The sequence below is a fragment of the Sarcophilus harrisii genome, chromosome 3, assembly GCF_902635505.1.
Source record: "Sarcophilus harrisii chromosome 3, mSarHar1.11, whole genome shotgun sequence".
NCBI lineage: Eukaryota > Metazoa > Chordata > Mammalia > Dasyuromorphia > Dasyuridae > Sarcophilus > Sarcophilus harrisii.
The window spans coordinates 504,198,951-504,224,330 of record NC_045428.1 but is presented as its reverse complement, the minus strand read 5'-3'; the positions used below and the strand labels follow the sequence as shown (position 1 = coordinate 504,224,330).

Sequence of the window (25,380 nt, the reverse complement as noted above, 5' to 3'; positions counted from 1 at the left end):
GGACTTTTTCAGAACTGAACTCTTAATTGCTTCTGCACATTTAGATGAAATCATGGTTCCCACTTTGGTCTTAATCTGTATTGCCTGGAATCTTGCCAGTCCCATATTCCTGCACTGGTGTATGCCCCAAGGTCTCTGGATAGAGAGCATAGTACAACTCTAGGCATCAGGGTTCATTCATGTCAGCTTGCTGTAAATGCTATAAATTCTCAAGAGCTAAGATAATCAGACTGCTTATTCTCCTGGGAGGAACTTTGATGTTTGCTAACTCACAGCCTCTTGTTTAGGCATATATATATAATTAAAAAGAAAGAAAAAGAAAATATTTCAATAAAATTAAGTAGTACATCTGCCAAGTCTGACAATGATAGCATCTCATCTCATTTCTACAAAGAATAGAAGGTCTCACTTGTCTTTTAATAAACTTTGTAATTGAATTTTTCTATTTTAAATACCAGCATATATATACTCCATCTCTAGTGGAAGGCCACCATAATAGATCTTCAGTAAATATTTTTGGATAGTGATGTCATTATGAAGTCAAAATTGTTTCTTATAAGTTTTTACAAGTTATTTTATAAGCTTTTATAAGTTAACATTTTGAAGCCCCTGGACACATGTGATGAGCTGTAAAATAAATAGCATTCCTGTGTCCTGAACTTGCCTTCAGAGCAAAACAAAGAACAAAGAAAAGGTTGTACTACAGGCAGATATAGGTATAACTGTTCAATATTGTGGCAGGGATAGTGAAATGTCTGGAGGAGTACCATCATCCTCTCACTTCTCTGATGATAATAGGGTCATATAGCTTAGAATTGAACAGATCTTAGAGATTACCTGATTAATACTTCATTTTCAAGAAGAGAAAATGGTGATTTGCCTAATTAAAATAAGCAGTAAACAGAAGAAACAGGATTTGAACTCTGTTTTATGGTCTGTCTATTTTTTTCTCAGTCACATTATGCTACTTCTTGCAAGTGGGTATAAAATTAGTTCTTGTGTAAGTAAACAAAAGGCTATGTATACATAAACATCTCTATACACACACACACACACAAATGTATCTGTTTATAACCAAAGAGGCATACCTTGAGTAGTCTTTCTGCCCTCTTAAAACAGTAGATTAATAGGGCTTTTAAATCGTTTTCCTAAGGAGAACAAGGACCCTGCCAAACAAATGAAACAAGCAATTTTTAGTTTTTTTTCTTAAGGGAGGAAGTCACATTCTCCTGGGTTTTAAGTTACTTTAGAAAAAAGTAACAATGTATTTTGGACCATTAAAGTACTTCTTAGTAAATTCCTTCAGCTTGCAATATTTTTCAAGTGGCTGAGAGGTACTAATTAATAATCAGTTTACTGAAACAATACTAAATAACCATTCACAAAGAAGTGGTGTACTGTGAAATTAAAATAAACAGGTTTGCTTCCATAATAAAAACCCAAAATAAAAAAGTCTAAGCAAAAAATCTGCCATCTTTAGATATAATTGATAATAGCTATTTGTTGTTATAATCAAGAAATGAACTACAAAACTGTTACATAAAGCCAGGATAGTGTGATTGTTATAGACTTAATTGGATGATCATAGCTAAGTCAAATAATAATTACAATAAAAGTAAAACCAAGCAAAGAATTGGAATTGAGTGGATGAGCACCAGTTGGGGAATGGGTGATTAAGTTATGGTATATTAATGTAATGGATTATTATTCTATAAGAAATGATGAACAGACTGATTTCAGAAAAGCCTGGTAAGTTTTATATGAACTGATGCTGAGTAAAGCACACAGAACCAGAATAATGTACATAGTAACAGCAAGATTATATGATAAATCAACTATGAAAGACTTAGCTCTTCTCAGCAATTTGGTGATCCAAGACAATTCCAATAGACTTGGAATGGAAAAGGGTATCTGCATCTAGAGAGAGAACTGTGGAAAGTGAATGTGAATCAAAGCATAGTAATTTCTTTTTTTGTTTGTTTGTTTGCTATTTTTCTTTCTTGTGGTTTTTTCCTCTTGTGGTCTGATTTTTCTTGCATAACATGTATAGTACATGTATAATCTATGTCAGATTGCTTGCTGTCTTGGGGAGGGAAAAGGTAAGAGAGGGAGGAAGAAAAAAATTTGAAATACAAAATCTTACAAAAATGAATGCTGAAAACTATCTTTACATGTATTTGAAAAAATAAAATATATTGAAGGGGGAAAAAGTAAAACCAAAAAAAATTTTTATGAGAATTTGCACCTTTTTTCTGCTTCTAATATTGTTGCTTTTTTCAGATTAAATGTAATAGCTAGAATAGTTGTTTTAAAGTAAATTTATAGTTTTCTAGTATTAAGTGAATAATCTTTAATCTTGGCTCAATTCAGTTCAACAAATGTATATTAAGTACCCACCATGTACAAGGTCCCAGTGCATGTAAAGACAGAAACAAAACACTCCATTAATTCAAGAGAGCTTATTTTATGGGAAGAATTTTTTCCATTATAAACAAGACAACTTTGAATTCCCAATCCCTATATTTATGCACACCTGCATTTTTGATTTCCTTCACAAGCTAATTGTACAATATTTCAGAGTCTGATTCTTTTTCTACAGCAAAATAACGTTTTGGTCATGTATACTTATTGTGTATCTAATTTATATTTTAATATATTTAACATCTACTAGTCATCCTGCCATCTAGGGGAGGGGGTGGGGGGGGTAAGAGGTGAAAAATTGGAACAAGAGGTTTGGCACTTGTTAATGCTGTAAAGTTACCCATGTATATATCCTGTAAATAAAAGGCTATTAAATAAAAAATAAATAAATAAACAAGACAACTTTTTAGACAAAGATAAAATTAGCAAGATAATCAGAAGAATTTTTAGCCCGCCATTAGGCCAGAAAAAAATTCTGGTTTTTCAGAAAGTGATAATACCGCTACAGTTCCATCAAAGATATTAAATTCTATTTTCATAGCTCAAGGAACAAATCATTCTGTTGACTAAATTGCCAAACCCCCAAATGCTGAAAACATAAAATACTAGATGCTATTTTCACATAGCTGTACTTCCTGACTAGCCACAGATTTGAGAGAGAGAAAGCTTGGTCATGGATGGAGAGCTAAACTTGAAGTCAGGATGACCTGAGTCCAGATGCTGCCATTAATAGGTAATAGTTATATGAGCATGGGACCAATGTCTTACTCTTTCAGGTTCCTTTTCTAAAAGGATTAGAAATGTTTCTAAAGAGGATTAGACTTGAAATTTATGTTCCTTCCATCTCTAAATCTTTCATCCTTTTGTAACACAGGCTCCAGAGCCATACTCTTGATAGCTACTTTAAAAAAAAAAAAATAATAATTTTTATTTTTATTTTGAACTTAATAAAGCACCAAATAAAATGGCTAGAACTTAATAAATATTTGTTAACTAGGTTAAGTGAACTTTCCTTGTCCTTTTCATTGTCCTTCCATATGGATGTCTCATCACCCTTCCAGCCCCAGTATGTCTTAAATTGATTACATTATACCTTTAAAACTTGTCTATCTTCTTACTTTACTTTCTCTGTCAGTGTGTCAATGTTTAAGGCCATGGATTTATCTTTGACTCCTCCAGCACTTATACTTTGGTTACCCATTTCTCTCTGAACTTTCTTTATATTGTTCCTCATACCGGAAATGCCCCCTAAATCTAATGATCTGTTTTGTGATTTGCTCTTTGAATTCCAATCTGTTCTTTAAAGACAATTAAAATGTCTCTTCACAGTGCCTTTTCTCTTTCCCTCATTCAATAACAATTTTCAGATCTTCCATTTCAGACTTCACAGACTTTTGCAGTTATATTGGTTTGGTTAAATTTTTAATGATTTTAATTATTTTCACTTAGTGTTGGTTTGTTATCTCCCTAAGAATTGTAAGTTCCTTGAAGGCAAGGGCCACATCTTGTTTAAAATTTCTGTTTCTTCCATTACCTAGCACATGTATTCTTTCTTTACAAAACAGGACTGTAATAAAAATTGAAGACAGAGATTGTTATATATTTTTTTATTTCCTTAAGATCTTGCCCTTCTCCACTTCCTCTCATATATCATTTATCAAGATGTCTATCTTAATAAATATGTGTTGAATTTATATTGGCATAAAATATAATACTTGAGGTGTTCCTTTTGTGGTAAAATGTGAATGCTTAGCGCATCAATGTCAAAAATAATTTGAAAAAGTGCTTTTGACAAGAGAACTGGGGAAACCAAGAAGCAATTATTTTGACTTAAGATCATAGATCGTAGTTTATGTGTTGTGCTATGATTTGTCATGAAGAACACAATGATCTTTAAATATTCTATTAATAACTTGAGAAACTATTAAGTTGAAAGTTCAATGAATGTGGAGTCAAAGGCATTGAACTCCCAGTTCAATGAATTATAAATAGTTGTAAGTTTTAAAATTTCTCTAGATCATAATTTCTTTATTTTTTTTTATTATGTTGAAAGCTTTTTATTTTCAAAACACAGATAACTTTTCAACAATGACCTTTGCATAGCCTTGTATTTCAAATTTTCCCCTCCTCCCCACCTCCTCCCCTAGATGACTAGTAATCCAATATATGTTATACATGTTTGAATATATGTTAAATCCAGTACGTGTAAACATATTTATACAATTCTCTTGCTGCACAAGAAAAATCAGATCAATAAGGAAAGAAAATGAATAAGAAAACAAAATGCAAGCAAACGACAACAAAAAGAGTAAGAATGTTATGTTGTGATCCACTCAGTTCCCATAGGCTTCTCTCTGGGTGTAGATGGCTCTCTTCATCACAAGATCATTGGAACTGGCATCAATTATCTCATTGTTAGAAAGAGCCATGTTCATAAGAATTGATTGTCCTACAATGTTGATATTGCTGTGTACAATGATCTCTTGGTTCTGCTGATTTCACTCTCTAAAATCATCCTCCTGATCATTTCTTATAGAACAATAATATTCCATAACATTCATATACCATAACTTGTTCAGCCATTCTCCAATTGATGAACATCCATTCCAGTTTCCAGTTTTCAGTTTCCAGCCACTACAAAGAGGGATGCCACAAACACTTTTGCACATGTGGGTCCCTTTCCCTTCTTTAGGATTATATCCTCTTTGGGATATCGTCCTAGTAGAAACACTGTTGGATCCAAAGAAAATGCACAGTTTGATAACTCTTTGGGGATAGTTCCAAATTGCTTTCCAGAATGGTTGAATCCATTCACAATTCCACCAACAATGTATCAGTGTCCCAATTTTTCCACATCTGCTCCAAATTCGTCATTATCTTTTCCTGACATCTTAACCAACCTGAGAGTTATATAGTGGTATCTCAGAGTTGTCTAAAATTGCACTTTTCTGATTAGTAGTGATTTAGATCATCTTTTCATATGATAAGAAATGGTTTTAATTTCTTCATCTGAAAATTGTCTGTTAATATCCTTTGACCATTTATCAACTGGAGAATGGTTTGAATTCTTATAAAATTTGCATGAATTCTTATAAAATTTGCATCAATTCTTGATATATTTTAGAAATGAGGCCTTTATCAGAACCCTTAAATGTAAAAATGTTTTCCCAATTTATTGCTTCCCTTCTAATCTTGTCTGCAATTTCTTTATTTGTAATGGGGTAAAAATACTTTCTACTTCATAGGTAAGAAAATGGTAAACATATACATATATACACATGTATATATGAACTATTTATTAAATTCTCATAAATTTCCAAGCCAACTACATAATTAAAAAAAATTTTTAATAGTTTTTTAGTAATTGTGCACTAGGCATTTGGGCTAGGTGGTTAATCCATCAAAATTGTGCTCTTGGTAGTAGAGTTTGAATGCTTGGCAGTCAGCTTGAAAGGATCTCAGTGTGTGACACCTTTTCTTGTCCTGTAATAATCAGAATCTTCCTAAGACAATCCAAGTCTTTGAGACACTCAATAGTTAAATCAACAACAAAACTTGTTATGCCACAGTTCTTTTATTGTCCTAACTTAGTTTTCCTAATTGTTCTGCCCCAGTTTATAATTGTTCTACTCAATCCTGAAAAACCACCCCTCCCTCTTAATCAGAATGTTTGAAATTTAAATTTAAATTTTTTGTTTTATTTTATTATTTTTTTTCTAATGCTGGTTCTGAGCTTTAGATATTATTTACTGTTCTAGGGTAATATGCATTTGTTCCTATCATTTTCTAGTATTTTTAGTAGAAATGGAGGGGGAGGTGTTTTTTTGTCATTAACCTTATTGATATGATCATGTGATTTGGGTTTTTTTAAATTAATATTTAACATAGTCTGTCATTTTGTAGCTTTTCTAATATTGTACCAACTTTATATTTCTAGTATAAATACTTTCTGGTCATAGTGTATAAGCTTGTAGATGTATTGCCAGAGTCTGATATTTTTTTGTTAGAAATCTTGGTCCTTTACATGAACTAATACTGAGTGATGTGAGCAGAACCAGGAGAACATTATACACAGAAATAGCAACATTGTACGATTATCAGTTTTGATAGATTTGATAGATTTTGATCAATTTAGTAATACAATAATCAGACAATTCCAAAACCCTTATAATGGAAAATTTTGCTGTACAGCAAGAATCAGACTTTGAAATAGTGTATTATTAGCCTGGAAGGAAATCAAAAATGCAGGTGGACCAAAAATATAGGTATTGGGAATTCTATGTAATGGTTCATAGCCATTTCCCAGAGTTCTTGCACTGGGTGTAGCTGGTTCAGTTAATTACTGCTCTGTTGGAACTGATTTGGGTCATCTCATTTTTGAAGAGTGCCACGCCCATCAGAATTGTTGAAGTATATAATGATCTCCTGGTGCTGCTCATTTCACTCAGCATCAGTTTATGTAAGTCTCTCCAGGCCTTTCTGAAATCATCCTGTTGGTCATTTCTTACATAACAGTAATATTCCATAATATTCATATACCACAATTTATTCAGTCATTCTCCAACTGATGGACATCCATTCAGTTTCCAGTTTTTGGCCACTACAAAAAGGGCTGCCACAAACATTCATGCACATACAGGTCCCTTTCCCTTCTTTATAATCTCTTTGGGATATAATCCCAGTAGTAACACTGCTGGATCAAAGGGTATGCACAATTTGATAACTTTTTTGAGCATAATTCCAGAATGGCTGGATGTATTCACAATTCCACCAATATTTTATCAGTGTCCCTGTTTTCCCACATCCCCTCCAACATTCCGCATTATCTTTCCCTGTCATTCTAGCCAGTTTGAAGGTGTATAGTGATATCTCAGAGTTGTCTTAATTTGCATTTCTCTGATTAATAATGACTTGGAGCATCTTTTCATATGGCTAGAAATAGTTTCAATTTCTTCATCTGAGAATTGTCTGTTCATATCCTTTGATCATTTATCAATTGGAGAATGGCTTGATTTCTTATTAATTAGAGTCAATTCTCTATATATTTTGGAAATGAGGCCTTTATCAGAACCTTTGACTGTAAAAATGTTTTCCCAGTTTATTGTTTCCCTTCTAATCTTTTCAATTTGATATAATCAAAATTTTCTATTTTGTAATCAGTAATGATCTCTAATTCTTCTTTGGTCATAAATTCCTTCCTCTTCCAAGGGTCTGAGAAGTAAACTATCCTATGCTCTTCCAATTTATTTATCATCTCATCCTTTATGCCTAGGTCATGAACCTATTTTGACTTTATCTTGGTGTACGGTGTTAAGTGTGGATCAGTGCCTATGTTCTGCCATACTAATTTCCAATTTTTCTAGCAATTTTTCTCAAATAATGAGTTCTTATCCCCAAAACTGGGGTCTTTGGGTTTGTCAAACACTAGATTATTAAAGTTATTGGCTGTTTTGTCCTTTGAACCTAACCTATTCCATTGATCAACTAGTCTATTTCTTAGCCAATACCAAATGGTTTTGGTAACCGCTGCTTTATAATATAATTTTAGATCTGGTACAGACAATTGTGAAGTCTGAATGGAGATCAAAGCATACTATTTTCACTTTTTCTTTCTTTGTTGTGGTTTTTTCCTTTTTTCTGATTCTGACTCATAACTAATGTGGAAACTTTAAAAAAGAGAGAGAGAAATATTGCTCTATATTTTTCTGTTTTGTCTTTTGCTGCTTTGGCATCAAGACTATTTTGTCATAGAAATTTTATAGGGTCTTCACCCCTTTTTAAAAATTATTTTTGCAGACAATTTATATAATATTTAAATTTATTGTTCTTTGAATGTTTTATAGAATTCTCTTGTAAATGTAGCTGATCCTGTAGTTTTATTCAGGTTTTTTTTTAATTGTTATTGTTTGAGAGGGTTTTTTTTTATGATTAGTTTCCTGTTCTCATATTGTATTCTTTAAATGATCTATTTCTTATTCTGATAATCTGAGTATTTTATATATGTGTAAGGATTGAATTTTTTTATTCATACATTTTGATTTTTCCTTTTTAAATTTTTGAATTAGAAATTTGCTCTTCTTTTTCCCCTTTTTTATTCAGGCTGGCTCATGTGTTACCTTTTTTTTTTCCTTCACTCAAACTCAAAATATGCCCTTTTAATTGTACTTATCAGTTCATTGGGGTTCTTTGTTTTCATTTTAAGCTTTTCATTGATTTTTAGAATTTCTACTTTGGTGTTTTGGGGTATTTGTAACAATATTCATTGGTTATACTATTCTCTACTTTTTCTGTTTTATCTCTTTCTGATTTCCCTGCCAACTTTTGTTCATAGGGCCATATAATAATTCTTCCATTGTCAATGAGTGAATCGGGGGGGTGGGGGTAGCATTCCTCTAATTCATTTCTCTCTATTATTTTTCTCCCTGAAATATTGTATATAGATCTATTAGCTCTGGAAAATTCTTCATACCAAGATAACAGGACAGTTTGAGTTGTTTCACTGTCTTTTCCTCTTCCCACTCCATGCTTCTTGAGTCTATATATCATCTTCATTAAGAGATAAGCACTACTTGTATACACATGAAAGATAATCACAGTTTTATGATGGGAAGTTTCCATTGTTTTCTTTAAATAAAAAATTCTTAATATCCCATATTTTACATTTTAGTCCATTATAGGTCTATGCAATTTCTCACGTTAGCATAGAGCAGGGCTTCTTACATTTTTTCATTCACTGTCTCTTTTCACCTGAGAAATTTTTACATGACTCCAGGTATATAGGTATGTAAAATAAGTGTACAAATAAAACATTTACTTTTAATAAATCATAATTTTGTGACCCCCATATTCAGTGACAAGACCCTGTATGGAATCATGTCCCACAGTTTAAGAAGCTGGGGCATAAAGGAAGCTCTAGTTTCTTGAAGTATGTGTGAATGAAGTACAAACTTGAGCAAGCTTTGCTACCTTAAGGCTTTACATATCAGGTGTCATTGACTAATATCTCTTGTCCAAAAATCAGTGTAGCTAACTCTCAGAAGACTCATGATGAACACTGGGAAATGAACATGTTTGACCAAACAAATGGAATATCAGATTGTTGAAATGATACATACATTTCTAGCACTTGTAATTTCAGTCAATTTTTGGAGGAAGAAGATTATTTTGTGATATAGGCATATTTTCTTTATTTATTCTGCAAGTGGCAACTTTGATAGAATCTAAAGTAGAAAAGGACCTTAGGATTTATCTAGTTCAATTTCCTTATTTTACAGATGAGGAAACTGAGGCCCAGAGCAGTGAAATGACTTGACTAAAGTCATACAAGAAATGGTAGAATTGTAACTTCACATGTAGTGCTTTCTTTTGAGTGCCCTTTGCCTAATAAATGTTTTTCTTCTGTAAAATGAGGCAGTAAATTTAGATGATCCTCTAGTTTCTTCTGAAGCTAATATTTTGTGATATTAAGTGCCTTTGATTTTTAGTCTTCCTTAAGTATTTTCCATATACATAGTGTTATGAATTTAGAATTGGATAATACCTTCAAGGTTGTTTAGTTTCAAAATGAGAATTTAACTGATTTGCTGAAAGTCATTCAGGTAGTAGAACAGAGATTCCAATATTGGTCCAATGTTTTTTGTGATTGGTGATTGTTATTTTCTTCCTCTGGTCTTAAATAAAAACTAGTATTGCTTTAAAATGTTTTTTCAGTTTAAAATAAAAATAAAATAAGGTCTTTTATAGTTTTGTTTTCTGTGTTCTGTGTTCTTGAATTTCAGCCATCAAGCAACATGAAAAAACTGGGGAAGAATTTTTTTGATGTTCCTGCCTTCTTGACTGTTTCAGCACAACTTCATCTTGAAGTGATGTCAGGGTACAGAACTTTCTGTAGTTTGTCTGCTTTTAGTGACTGTTGATTGTGATATGACTGTTTCTTCTGGCATTCCTGAATATTAGAATCAGATTTTGGGGATTTGTGATAATACTTCTCTTAAACTTTGAAGCTGGGAAGCATATCCTTAATGAATATCTTAGTTTTCTTGAGATTCGTTCCTTTTTTATTTGAGAATGTCTCTCCTGGGTTAAACATCCCTAAGTTTTTTTCATCTGTGACTTGACTTGGAGCTCTTTCACTACCCCAATTATCCTCCTAGATAGTCTCTAGTTTGTCATTGCTTATCTCAAAATATAACCCCCAGAATTAAACACATTTTGGATATTATTTGATAAGGACAGAAGAGAGTAGAATAATACTTTCTTCATTCTAGACCTGATATATTCCTCATTGTAACCAAGATCATTTTTTGCTGCCAGATTACTTATATTTTTTTTTTATTAAAGCTTTTTATTTTTCAAAACATATGTATAGATAATTCTGTAACATTAGCCCTTGCAAAACCTTGTGTTCTAGTTTTTCTCCCCCTTCTTCCAACCCTCTCCCCTAGATGGTAAGTAGTACACTATATGTTAAACATGGTAGAAATATATGTTAAATCCAATATATGCATACATATTTATACAATTATCTTGCTGTACAAGAAAAATCAAATCAAACCAGAAGAGAAAATGATGAAGAAAATAAAATGCAAGCAAACAACAACAAAAAGAGTGAGAATGGTATGTTGTGAACCACATTCAGTTCCCAGAGTCCTTTCTCTGGGTATAGATGGCTCTTTTGATCTTAAGACCATTGGAACTGGTCTGAATCATCTCATTGTTGAAGAGAACCACGTCCATCAGAATTGGTCATCATATAATATTGCTGTTGCCATGTACAGTGATTTCCTGGATCTGCTCATTTCACTTAGCATTAGTTCATGTAGGTCTCTCCAGGCCTCTCTGAAATCATCCTGTTGATAATTTCTTACAGAACAATACTACTCCATAACATCCATATACCATAATTTATTCAGCCATTCTCCAATTGATGGGTATCCACTCAGTTTCCATTTTCCAGCCACTATAAAAAGGGCTGCCACAAAAAAATGTTTGTGGCATATATGGGTCCCTTTCCCTCTTTTAAGATTACTTATATTTTACTACGACATATTTAACATATATAGGACTGCTTGCCGTCTAGGGAAGGGGATGGGATTACTTATATTTACCTAAGTAAAAGCGAAAAGCCCCAGATAGTATTTTTATGAGTTGTTGTATTGCCACATATTCCTGATGGTTTGTGATTTTTTTTTAAAACCTCATTTAATATGGACAGAAGATATGAACATTTTTCAAATAAAGAAATTAAAGCCAACTATATGAAAAAATGCTCTAAATCACTATTGATTAAATAACTGCACATTAAAAGAGCTCTGAATTACCACCTTTCATATTTTCTAAGATGACAGGAAAAAATAATGATAAATGTTGGAAGAATATGGGGAAAATTGGAACAGTAATGCATTGTTGGTGACATTATGAACAGATCTAACCATTCTGGAGAGAAATTTGAAACTGTGCTCAAAGGGCTTTAAAGTGGTGCATACCATTGAATCCAGCAGTGCCACTACTGGGTCTTTATCCCAAAGAGAAAATGAAAGAGGGAAAAGAGCCCATGTTTGCAAAAATGTTTGTAGTAGCTCTTTTTGTCATGATAAAGAATTAAAAAATGATGCCCATCAGTTGGGGAATGGCTGAATAAATGATGGTGTATGAAAGTACTAGAATATTTGTGTTCTATTAAAAAATGATGAACAGGCTGATTTTAGAAAAGCCTAGAAGGATTTACATGAACTGATGCTGAGTGAAGCAAGCAGAATCAGGAAAACATTGCACACAGCAATAAAAAGATTGTGTGATGATCAGCTATGATAGACTTTGCTTCTCTCAGCAATTATAGCGATCCAAGATAATTCCAATAAACTTTGGAGGGAAAATGCCATCCAAAGTCAGAGAGAGAACTATTGCAGATTGAAGCATATTTTTTCATTTTTTTCCTTGTTTTTTTTTTCCCCCTGATTTTCCCTTTTGTTCTGATTTTTCTCTTAACATGACTTATGTGGAAATATGTAAAAAAATGAAGGTACATGTATAACCTAAAAAAATCAATCTCATCTATATTTTAATAGTATTTTATTTTTCCAAATATATGCAAAGATAGTTTTCAACATTCGCCTTTGCAAAACTTTGTGTTATTTTTCTCCCTTTCTCCCCCTTCCTTTTCCCCAAGACAGCAAGCAATCCAATATAGGTTAAAAACAAGTGCTTCTAAACGTATTTCCATATTCGTCATGCTGCACAAGAAAAATCAGCTCAAAAGGGAAAAAAACAAACAACAAAAAAAGTGAAAATACTATGATCCACATTCAATCTCCATAGTTTTCTGTTTGGATGCAGATGATACTTGCCATCCTAAATCTATTGGAATTGCCATAAATCAACTTAATGTTGAGAAGAGCCAAGTCCATCACAATTGATCATCACATAATTTTGTTGTTACTATGTGCAATGTTCTCCTAGTTCTGCTCACTTCACTGAGCATCAGTTCATGTAAGAATTTCCAGAGTTTTCTGAAATTAGCCTGTTCATCATTTCTTATAGAACAATAATAATCCATTACATTCATATACCATTAATTTATTCAACACTCCTCCACTGATGGGGATTTACCCAATTTCTACTTCCTTACTATTTCAAAAAAGCTTCATTTATAAAGGTGAGTGATAACAAAGAAAATTACGTAATTTTTATGGTTGTCTGTAAGTATATTGTAGTTTGTGTTTAAATTTTCTTTTAAACATAAGAGTATTCATTGGATGGGGTATTAGGCCATGAGTTAGAGAGAGAGAGAGAGAGAGAGAGAGAGAGAGAGAGAGAGAAACAGACAGATAGACACACTAAGTGAAAAAGGATAAAGCACAAATCAGGCAAAATTATTACTCTGAAAGGACAAGTAGTATAGTTGAAAAACCAAATGCTTCTCATATATTAATTGAAAAATAAATATTTTTAAATCAAATTGGAAACGGGACTTAACATTTAGGAGATATGAATTTTAGTCTCTTGTATATGTACATAGTCTCTCTGATGGAATGTAAGATCCTTTTCCCCGGCAATTTCAATCATTACCACTTAAGTCAAAAGTGGGAATGTTATAAAAGTACATATGATATGTATCATCCACTTAGCAAACTGTTTCATTTTTCTTTTTCTACATATGTGGGGCCCATAGTAAGTACTTAATAAATGCATGTTGACTGATAAAATCTCTGACTTCTAAGATCCAATTAAAGTAACTTATTGGAAGCCATCCCTAATGCACTTAATTTAGTATTCTCTCCTTCCTCTCATTATCTTGTATTTAATTTCTCTGTGAACATGATGTAGTAGAAATTGCTTTGTCATTGTCTTTTTAGAAGCTTAATAAATGTGCATTAAGCAGTTATCAGGTTGGGTTAGATCTTAGAAGTCTCTTTGAATTTTGTGATTCTAAGATTATTAAAAATATATCACATGTAATAATAAAAAAAATTTTCAGGCTACTCCTCCTTGATGATCTTAGAAAGTAGATCTTGATAATAATGCTTATTAAAGAATGAATATGTACCCTCTGAACAGTGAAAAATTTTACTTTTGTGAATTTTTTTTTATGCAACTACTAAGATATCAGCTATTCAATATTTAATAAATGTTTAACTGCTAGTTTAACTGAAGGAGATACAAGTATAATCACAAATACTTATTCCCATTAAGGAGGAGCCTATCATCTAATAAGGGTGAACATGCATAATAGTTGCCATTAATATAATGATTTATAGTTTACAAAGCATTTTCCTCATGATAATCTAACATAGGAAGTACAAATTATATTCCATTTTACAGGTGACAAAAATGTAAGCTTAAAGAGACAGAATAAATTACAAGTTGTTTTTGAAGGGAATGAGGTATGACTACTAACTAGAGAGATCTTAAAAAGTCCTTTTGCAGAAGATAACACTTGAGGTGAGACTTGAAGGAAGCTAAAGAAGTAGAAGGCGAGAAAAACTTTCTAGGAATGCAGGGCAAGCAACCTACGCAAAGGCAGGTGATAAGAGATGAAATGGCTTGTTTGGGCATAAAACATTACAGTTTGACTTCATCAGAGAAGTAATATGTGATCAGTCTGGAACATGGGTTCTAGCAAATTGTGAAAGTCTTAAAGTACTAGAGAAGATTGGAAATCTGGAGCTGAGTATGGTAATTGAAAATTATTTATTAAATGTTTGCTACATGTCAGGCATTGGGCTAGATGCTAGAAATACAAATCAAAAAAAGAAGCAGCCCCTTCCCTTAAAAAGCTTACATTCCCCCCCGGAAAAATAATTGTATATGTTATTCAAGGCTCTATCTTGGAATCACAGAATTTAAAATTTAGTGACCCTTCATTTTTTTCTGTTATAGTTTTCTCACTCCATATAATTCATACTCCCAAAATTTTATATTATTTTCCCTAACAATTCCTGATACTGACAGAATATGTCATGAAGATGTCCTTTATCTTTGAGTATTCAATCATTCCCTTATTGTCAAGGAGAAATTTTCCACAGAGGTGTTGTGAAGCAATTAATTGTATGTGTTTAGATGTGTAACTGCCAAACCATTTGAGATTCTTGGAAAGTTGCAGAACATGTGTTATAGCCTTCTTTATCACATTAAATATGTTCTTAGTAAAACTTAGTGAAGCTACAGAAGAGAACGCAGTGTGCAAAGATACATGACATAAAACTCAGTTGGTAGATTATAGAATTTTTATTTTTTCAAGAGATGTGAAGTCTTTTTTTTAGTAATGTCAGTCAGATGTTCCCAATTTAATTTGCAGAGTCCTAGATTATTAGTATACAGTACATCATGTTTCAGATCCATGTATGATCTAATCTCCAAGAACAAGTTGTTGAGCTTTTTTCTCCCTGCTTTTCTTCAATTTTGTTTTAATAGACATTTTAAATGGAGTAAATGTCAATTAGATTTAGAAAAGCTATATTTATCTACAATGATGTATGATAGTCCCATGAGTTCATGGCTTCATTTTTAAAGCTGAATATCTTTTTTATTGTAGAAAAAAAAGTCTCAGTGTGTTCATGCTGTAAACATAAATTGATAAATGACTAGTACTTTCTGAAAGACTTAGGTATCCTTTTGGTTACCATATAAGTAGTTTAAGTATGGTAGTAAATTGCTCTCATATAGTTAATAAAAGACTTGTATAGAATGTTTTCTAAAGGGAAACTTGTTTTTGTTTCTGAAAAAGATTGCTTTGCTCTGAATCTTGTGATAGGCTACAATTCACTACCTACCCTGTTAGAACTGGAAGTTTAGATTTATTTCCTTTATTTTTTAATGTTTTACTGACATCTTTTATACTATGTTAACGTCTGAGTATGTTCTGTTCCTCTCCTCCAGCAAGTAGCATGTAACAAAGAAAAGAAAAAGAATGGCCCAGTCACTGACAAAGCTGTTGGCTGTCAGACTCCGGCATGTATAGACCTGCCCAGCTGTAGTTGCCTTTTCTTCCACAAATGAGGAAAGATGTATTTTCCCATTTCTTCCCCAAGGCTGCTGTCTTGTTGGGTTTCCTCTTTATTCTGTTTATCATGTGAAAGACCACATGGCTCTAAGAGAGCTGGTATTGAAGCCAAAAAGATCTGGCCTCAAATCCTGCCTCTAACATGTATGTACCAAACATGTGTGACAAATAATTTAACTGCTTAGCACTCTAGGACACTCCAGGACTGTGATTTGCAGAAAGTGCCAACCAGCATTAGTCAAGGCAGTTTCTTTGTCCAAGATCCCCGTACTAATGTAATCACAATTATAGTCCCAATCCCTAGCCTACATTGTTATAGTAACTACATATTTTGCTCTTCTGCCTTTGCTATACTCTTAGTATGGAAGTTTAAATTTATTTTTTTATTACTTAAAGTTTTACCGACACCTTTTATTTACACTGTTAATTTCTTACATCGTATTAATTACTTCACTGTGATTCAATTCATGTTTTTTTGAAATCCAACTTACTTTGATCACTTAATTTCCTTGGCTTCAGTTTTCTCATCTGTAAAATTCATTTGAACTTGATATTTTCTGATAGTTTCTCTTCATCTATAATGTCATGATCCAGGTTTTTCTGAATTTCTCATGTTCATCATTTCATTACATTCATCAGTCAATTGACAAGGATACAAATATAAAAATGAAACAATTACTAATCTAAAGGAGTTTTCATCCTCTAGGAAGAGATAATACTTATAGCTGTGTGTATACAAAATAAAAAATAAATATAAGGTTCTCTGGTGGCTTGACAAGATGCTAGAAAATTAGAAAAGTTCATGTAGGAGGTAGTGTACTACATCAGAGTTCTGAAGGAAAGTTGAGATTCAAATTATACCACTGTGTGTTTGGCTGCTATGAATATTTTTATGTGTATCAGATCTTCTATCTTTAACTTCTCTGGGATAGATAACCAGCAGTGGCATCTATGAAAATGTATGAACCATTTCCAGTTTATTATTAAAAAATTAGGCTGTAAGACAATTCTCAGATGAAGAAATTGAAACTATTTCTAGTCATATGAAAAGATGCTCCAAGTCATTATTAATCAGAGAAATGCAAATTAAGACAAATCTAAGATACCACTACACACCTGTCAGATTGGCTAAGATGACAGGAAAAAATAATGATGATTGTTGGAGGGGATGTGGGAAAACTGGGACATTGATGCATTGTTGGTGGAGTTGTGAACGAATCCAACCATTTTGGAGAGTAGTTTGGAACTATGCTCAAAAAGTTATCAAACTGTGCATACCCTTTGATCCAGCAGTGTTACTACTGGGATTATATCCCAAAGAGATTATAAAGAAGGGAAAGGGACCTGTATGTGCACGAATGTTTGTGGCAGCCCTTTTTGTAGTGGCTAGAAACTGGAAACTGAATGGATGTCCATCAGTTGGAGAATGGCTGAATAAATTGTGGTATATGAAAATGATGGAATATTACTGTTCTGTAAGAAATGACCAACAGGATGATTTCAGAAAGGCCTGGGAGACTTAACTAACTGATGCTGAGTGAAATGAGCAGGACCAGGAGATCATTATATACTTCAACAACAATACTATATGATGACCAGTTCTGATGGACCAGGCCATCCTCAGCAACGAGATCAACCAAATCATTTCTAATGGAGCAGTAATGAACTGAACCAGCTATGCCAGAAAAATAACTCTGGGAGATGACTAAAACCATTACATTAAATTCTAATCCCTATATTTATGCACATATGCATTTTTGATTTCCTTCACAAGCTAATTGTACAATAATTCAGAGTCTGATTCTTTTTGTACAGCAAAATAATGTTTTGGTCATGTATACTTATTGTGTATCTAAGTTATATTTTAATATATTTAACATCAACTGGTCATCCTGCCATCTAGGGGAGGGGGTGGGGGGGGGTAAGAGGTGAAAAATTGGAACAAGAGGTTTGGCAATTGTTAATGCTGTAAAGTTACCCATGTATATATCCTGTAAATAAAAGGCTATTAAATAAAAATTAAAAAAAAAAAAATTAGGCTGTAAAGTCATCCTCAGACATTTAACACTTCCACGTTATGTGATCCTGGATAAGTCAATTAATCCAATTGCCTTGCAAAAAAAAAAAAAAAAGCCCAAGAAACATAGACATATGCTTTAAAATCAGACTTTATTGTTCATTTTTTTAAATGGCTTCTTCCAAAGAGCTTTGATTTTTGGATCACTTAATCAATTTAAGTATAGTCATTCCTCAATATTTAACTTTTGTGACTTTAAACGTTGTCATGATTTTATTAGTAGCTTCATTTTTACTTTTGCTTTGGTAATTGCACACATTCCCAGCTATGAGCAGGAGAGAAAAATATAAGAGAAACAAAGCATACAAATTTGTGGAGCAGCTAATATCCCATAAGGCATTTTCCTGGTCTTCTTCCTCCAGCCATTGTAAGAGCTTCCCTGTGTACAATGCATCTTTTCATTGTCTGCCTTTCAGACCGAAGTTATGTATTGCATTCATGCCCCCAAAACATAATATAAATCATTTGGCCTCTAAAGTGATGTTGAGACCTCTTCAGTCTCACTGTCTTATGACAACAGTCACTAAAGTCCCAGAAGCCTCTCCCTTGGTTTTCAGAAGGTTGACAAGGTAAGAGATTTATAGCAGTGTAGTATACAGTACAACACCCTCACAGTGCCACCTGATATGGGGAAGGTAAGATTCAGGTTAAAAAATGCTTTAGTTTTAAGAATTATGTTTGGTACTATATTTTATGGTACTGTAGATTTCATGTGTTATGAAAAATGAAAATTGTTTGAAATCAGTGTTTTTAAATTGAGTTAAGACAAAAGGACACAAAATTCTAAGAAATTATTAGTGAGAAAAAATGTATAGCATATGTACTGTACATGTATTATATCTATATTTTGTGAACTGCATTTTATGGATTATTTCATGGTTACTGTTTTTGGTGAGGTGTATTTTATTGGAATTAATGTTTTCTTATACAGAATTGTATGCACAAAAGCATATTTTCAGCAGTCTCTAGTGAAAGATTACAGTTTTTGGCAGTTGTAGGATCCTCAGCCCTTTTCCCCATAGATTCAGAGTATCAGAATTTTCAATTTTTATTTTGCACTATTTTCTGGGAAAGTCATCCCCATGATCATTAAGAATTGACTGTATTTATTAATTTCTTACAAAGACAAAACAGAATAGTATCTCTCTGATTTGTTTACCTTCTTGACAAGACATCATATACATATAGAAATATGTACCAAGAATTATGCATCTCAAATGCATGGTAACCTTGGAGGATAATGCACTAAAGAAGGCATCCCACAGAAGATGGTACTTGTCCTGAGTTTTAAATGGAACTAGGGATTCCAAGAATTCTTGGAATCCAAGGAGGCTTGTGGGATAGCTAAAGCAAAGGCATAGAGACAGGAACTGGAGTATCCTATATGAGAACAGAAAGGAGGCTGTATAGTAAAGTATATGAAGGCATATAGTATGCCCAATGGATTTTAAAGGTAGAGAGGAGCCAGAGTGTGAACTTTTAAATACCAGCTATATGATACAGTGGATAGAGCACTGGAACTAGAGCTAAGATCTGAGTTCAGGTTTAACCTGAGAAATACACTAGTTATAGTTAACTCTGGGAAAGTCACTTAACCTATGTTTGCCTCAGTTTGCTCACTGGTACATGAGGTTAATAATAATACCTATTTCCCAGGGTTGTTGTGAGGATAAAATAAAACGTTTGTAAAGCACCTTATAAATTTTTAAATCCTACATAAATGCTGGCTATTATTGTTACTATTATTATATTTTATCCAAGAGCTAGTCAGAGCCACTAGAAGTTACTGAATTGGGTGGAGTGTTGTGGTCAGATTTCCACTTAAGGGAAATCACTTGGGCAGTAGGGTGGAGACAGTTGAAATTTTCTGGCAGTGTACCCAAGCTGAAGGCGTGATACGGATTAGGAAACTCTGTCAAAGAGACCAAGGAGATCATTCAGCAGGGAGGGGGAGCATCACTCAAGAGCAGGGAAAGGAAGTGGTACCCAGGAGGAAGGTTTCAGTGTCTAACACCATAGAGTTCAAGGGTATTAGACTGGCAGTTAAGGGTTTTGTGAACTCTGTGCCAAATTGTGCACAAAAATTATAGCATAAAGACTTATCACATACTAAAAAAGTTTTAAAATATACCCAAAGCTGTGAGTTTTATATATCTATAAAAATATAATGTATGATAGTTGTTCAGCCTGTATTAATTCATATAGGTTTTCCTTTGCTTCTTTGAATTCCTCATACTCTGACTATAATATTTAGTTGAATTTATATATCACATATGATGAAATGCATTGCCTTCCTTTTGTTGCAAAATTTGGGAATTGTGCTTAAGGAATGATGAATATACTATCAGGCATTGTTATAAGCTCTATGGTAGATTTTTTTCCCCTTCCCCCCGAAATCCCTAGTTGCCTAAAGGGCATAACATAATAAATATAACAATTTGGTGGGAGAGCTAGATGACACAGACACTGATTAGCTGTGTGGCTCTGGCCAAGTCATTTAATCCTGTTTGTCTCAGTTTCCTCATCTGTCAAATGACCTGGAGCAGAAAATGGGAAACACTCCTGTAACTACACCAAGAAAAATTCAAATGAAGTTACAATTTATACTGCATGGAAAAATCAGTTGGATACATTTGCCTCACCATAGGTCATACAATCTTCTGATATTAAAGAATTGTAATTCAGAAGATCTGTCATTTAATGAATTAATGTTAGTTATTTCCCATTGGAAGATTGTGATCTTCCATGGCTAAGTAAATAGATTCATAAGGTTCTCTAGCCAGTCTGCTGATGAATAACATCTCCCAATTTAGGTATTTTACATTTTATTGAACTTGATATAGTTCATCTCCAGATTTGTAGTATGTTAAGACTTTCCATAGCATAAACTTGTAGAAATTAACTTTGGAGAATTAATCATAATAGGACTTTAGTAAAAGAAGAAAACTCCAGATATAGATATAAATTTTGATATGTACACATTCACATATGTGTAGTTTTAGATAGATAGATAGATATAGGGGGTAAATGAATATATGTATAGGTGTGAGTATATACACATATGTAAAACCATTCTTCCAGTTTGTTACTATAGTTTTTATTTCTCTGCCAACTTTATCTCCTTTAGCATTTTTCTCCTTAACTCCAGAAATTCAGCTGCATTCTTCCTTCTCTTTACTTTTCTTCCCCAGCCAGGGTTTCCCTTCTTTCTGGTCAAGTGACCTCACCTTGAAAAATTAAGTTGAATTTTATTGAAGCCATGGTGCTGAGAGCATCTCCAATATATTGTTTGCCTTGTAGAAAATATTCCAAACAGATTGAGCCAGCCTGGTTAAATGTAAGTATCTATTATGCTAGGTTTTGTACAAGGCTTTGGACTACTTGTGGTTTCTTAGCTTTTGTTATCTCAAATGCAGAAAAGACTTTTTAAAAAAGCAAACTACCATTGGATAGTGCTTTTAAATTATACAAATCTGGCAGGGATATGCAGGTAAATTGACTGGTAACATTAGACACCTCTTTAATTTTAGGTTTTTCTAGTGGCAAAAGGTTAGTTCAGTGTTTAAAAATCAATTGATAAAGAAATAGTACTATACTTTGAGGGGATAATATGGTGTAGTGAAGGTTTTTTAAGATAGGAATGACTTTTAGTAATGGAGAAGGAACTAATAGAGAGAGGCTGAAGATTAGTGTGAAGGCAAGAGAAATATTTTGGTAGCAATCTCAGTGAAAAACAGGGATTAGGATCGAGGGTATACCCAAGTAGAAAGGCTGGTCTTGGAGAAAAGGGCCATCTCTACCAGAATCAGAATAAAGGAGAAAATTAAGTAGGAGTTCACTCTTTTCCCCTTTTAGCCATCTGCCAAACCTTAACATAAGATCTGTGACCTCTTTTTTCTCTGTAAAACATTGAGGAAAAGTCTTGAATCTTGAAGAGGAGATATGGTTAGAAATAGGGAGGGATGAATAGATGATGGAGAGAGCCATCTGCATCCAAAGAGAGGACTATGGGGACTATCACAACAGAGTATCTTTACCTTTGTTATTGTTTGTTTGCATGTTTTTTTTTCTTTCTCATTGTTTTTTTCCTTTTTGATATGATTTTTCTTGTGTAGCATGAAAAATGTGGGAAATATGCTTAGAAAAATTGTACATGTTTCACCTATATTGGATTACTTGCTGTTTAGGGAAGGGAGAGAGGAAGAAAAAATTGGAATTCAAGGTTTTACAAGGGTGAATGTTAACTATTTTTGCATATATTTCGAAAATAAAAAGCTATCATTATTTTTATTTTTAAAAAATAATAGGGAGAAATGGAAAAATAGGAATCTCTTTTTAGATGAGATGTTCCTTCACTAATCCTTTCTCCCAATGGTTCCTAAACAGATTTTCCTAAAATATAGATCTTACCATATCATTCACATGTAGCTAAGTGGTACAGTGGAAAGACATAAGTTCAAATCTTATGTAAAATAGATAAGATAGGTCTTACACAGCTACTTGTTGTGTGACCCTAGGCAAATCATTTATCCTCCTTTTGCCTCATTTTTCTCCTTTGTAAAATGGGAATAATAATAGTACCTACCTTCCAGGATTGTTGTGAGGATAAAGATGAAATAATATTTGTAAAGTACATTGCAAATCTTAATACGTTGCATGGCTTGCTATTATTATTGTCTCAAAGATTAAATATGAACTTCTCTATTTGGTGTTTAAAGTTCTTAACAACCTGCCTCTTCAACTTTAGTTCACATTGCCTCCTTTGTCCATCCAGACTATCTTTCTTATCTTTCCTTTTCCTTTTTCACAAGCACTCTTATCTCTTAGTTTTCAGGTCTGGGGTGCCCTTTTGCATCACCATAACTAATACAATTTGAGAAAGAATCCCTTGTAGAGCATTTATGACATTTTGTGATCTAGTTTCTATTTGAAGAAAATTAATAATAATGAACTCATTCCATATTTAGGCAGATTGAATTAAGAAATTTATCTTTACATTGAGTTAAAAATCTGCTTCTTCCAATCATTTCTCCTAGGTTATTTGTTGTTTTGCTTGCTTGTTTGTTTTTGTTTTTGCTGAAGCAATTGAGGTTAAGTGATTTGTCCAAGGTCACACAAAAAGAAAGTGTTAAGTGTCTGAGGTCAGATTTGAACTCGGGTCCTCTTGACATCAAGGCTGGTGCTCTATCCACTGCATCACTTAGCATTCCCCTCTCCTAAGGTTATTTGGATGTAATTAAGAGCATCAGATTACCATGGCATAAATTTCATGAAAAAATTATGTAAATATTAATCTGAAAGTTTAAAGCCTCGATTCTTGTCCAGCCTAGATTCTTGTCCTGTCATTTCTTCAATTTTTCTTTTCTTATCTATCATTCTGGAAAGATTTCTAAACCAGAATTTATAAATTTAAGTTTTGGTTTAGAACTTGCATTGGTTAAGTCATGTTCTGTCTCTGTTCTTAAGGCTTTCTTTTTATTTGTAAAATATTAGTAATAATTACTGTCTCTGCTCACCTCAAAAGATTCTTATGAGGACCAAATGAGAATGTACAAGAATGATTCTGGCAAAAAAAAAAATTAAAATTAAACCCAAAAGAAACCACTCTATAAATATAGGCATTATTGTATCCACTTCATTGGCTTTTTTTATTGTTTAGATCAATTTTATATGGAAAAACACTGCATGTCTTAGAGATAGATATCTTGGGGGAAGGTAATGGAGGGTCCTCACTCTGCATTAGATTTTGTATAGATTCATCATTAAAATTAAAGGAGGTACTTATAGTTCACTCATAATTATATTTATTACATAACTATAGTATAGAAAGGATATTCAACAAGAATATTCCAGTACTTAGCTTGAGTTGACATATGAAAATGCATCCAGTCAGCCAGGAAGGACATGGTTATGTATGTGATCTTGGTACTTCTGCCTGTTGCAGAATAAATGCCTGCTGACTAACTATCTCAGGTAATTTTCATTGCTTTCTTAAGAGAAAGAGAAGTAACTTTTCATCATACTTTTCCTGAATGCAGGTCTCACAAAAATTCTAACATTTCCTAAGTTTCCCAATTTATTTTCCTGATTAAAAAAATGCATATCCACTTTTTTTTTTTAATAAACTGGCAAGAATTTAACTAACCATTTACCAAATATAGAGCATTATTAGGCATTAAGTATAATAGAAAAGAAATGTAAAAAATAGTTTCTGACTGAATCAATGCCCATCAGTTGGAGAATGTCTGAATAAGTTATGGTATATGAATGTTACAGAATATTATTGTTCTGTAAGAAGCAATCAGCAGAATGATTTCAGAAAGGCTTGGAAAGACTTGCATGATAATTGTGGAAATATGTATATAAAAATTGCACATGTTGGATTACTTGTCATCTAAGGAAGGGGAAGGGAGGAAAAGAAGGAGAAAAAAAAATTTGGAACACAAGGTTTTGCAAGGATGAATGTTGAAAACTATCTATGCATGTGTTTTGAAAATAAAAGGTTTTATTTTAAAAAAAGAAACAGTTTCTGGGCTCCAGGAAGTTATTGTTCAGTTAGAAAGATAAACACCAAAACAAGTGATATAGACCTTGTCCTATAGGATCCATATAAGGGAATATGAAAGTATGGGAATAGTAGAAATGTTACTAAAATAACTGAATTTTAAAGAATTCATAGTTGATTTTAAAATTCCCCCCCCCCCACTGTCAGAAAATAGATTGATCAAAAAAAAAAAAACATACCTTAATGAAAATGAAGTCTGATTATAATTTCATATGGTGGGTAGGAGTACTTTCATATAATTTTAGTCTCATTTACTTTTTTTTTTTTTTAAAGAACAGTCCTCAGTAAATGACTCATGAATTGAAAAATTACCTGAAACTTTTCATGTTTTATCCTTCAGAACCCCTAGAAGAGTTTCTTCAGTATCCTAGTGAAGAAATGGAATTTAGAGCTGACATAGAACATATAAAACATTTTGTTTGTTCATCACCCAGATCTAAGTAATCTTGGTAGATGCCTAATAAGAAACTATTCCCTATCTCTGCCCCTAAATTGCTATTTGTTCTTTGGGTCTCCATTTTCTCATCTATAAAATGAGAAGTTTGAACTAGATGGTCTCTAAGGTCTCTTTTATTTTTATTTTTTTCCCTTAATAGTATTTTTTTTCAAATTACATATAAAGATAATTTTCAGCATTTATTTTTGTAAGACTTTGAATTCCAAATTTTTCTCCCTTCTTCCCCCTCCTTCTCTCTCCCTAAGACAACAAGCAATATGATATAGACTAAGCATGTAGTCATGTTAAACATGTTTCCATATTAGTCATATTGTAAAAGAAGAATCAGAACAAAAAAGGAAAAACCACAAGAAAGGGAG

At 32.8% G+C, this 25,380-nt stretch overlaps 1 protein-coding gene across 1 annotated transcript in view; it reads left to right on the top strand.

Annotated features, from left to right (window-relative positions):
- NARS2 (asparaginyl-tRNA synthetase 2, mitochondrial) overlaps positions 1–25,380 on the top strand; it is a 156,904-nt gene that overhangs the window by 47,383 nt on the left and 84,141 nt on the right. The window contains exon 6 of the mRNA XM_003764620.4: positions 10,200–10,294. Within this exon, the coding sequence (XP_003764668.1) occupies positions 10,200–10,294 (95 nt within the window). The remainder of the gene's footprint in view (positions 1–10,199; positions 10,295–25,380) is intronic.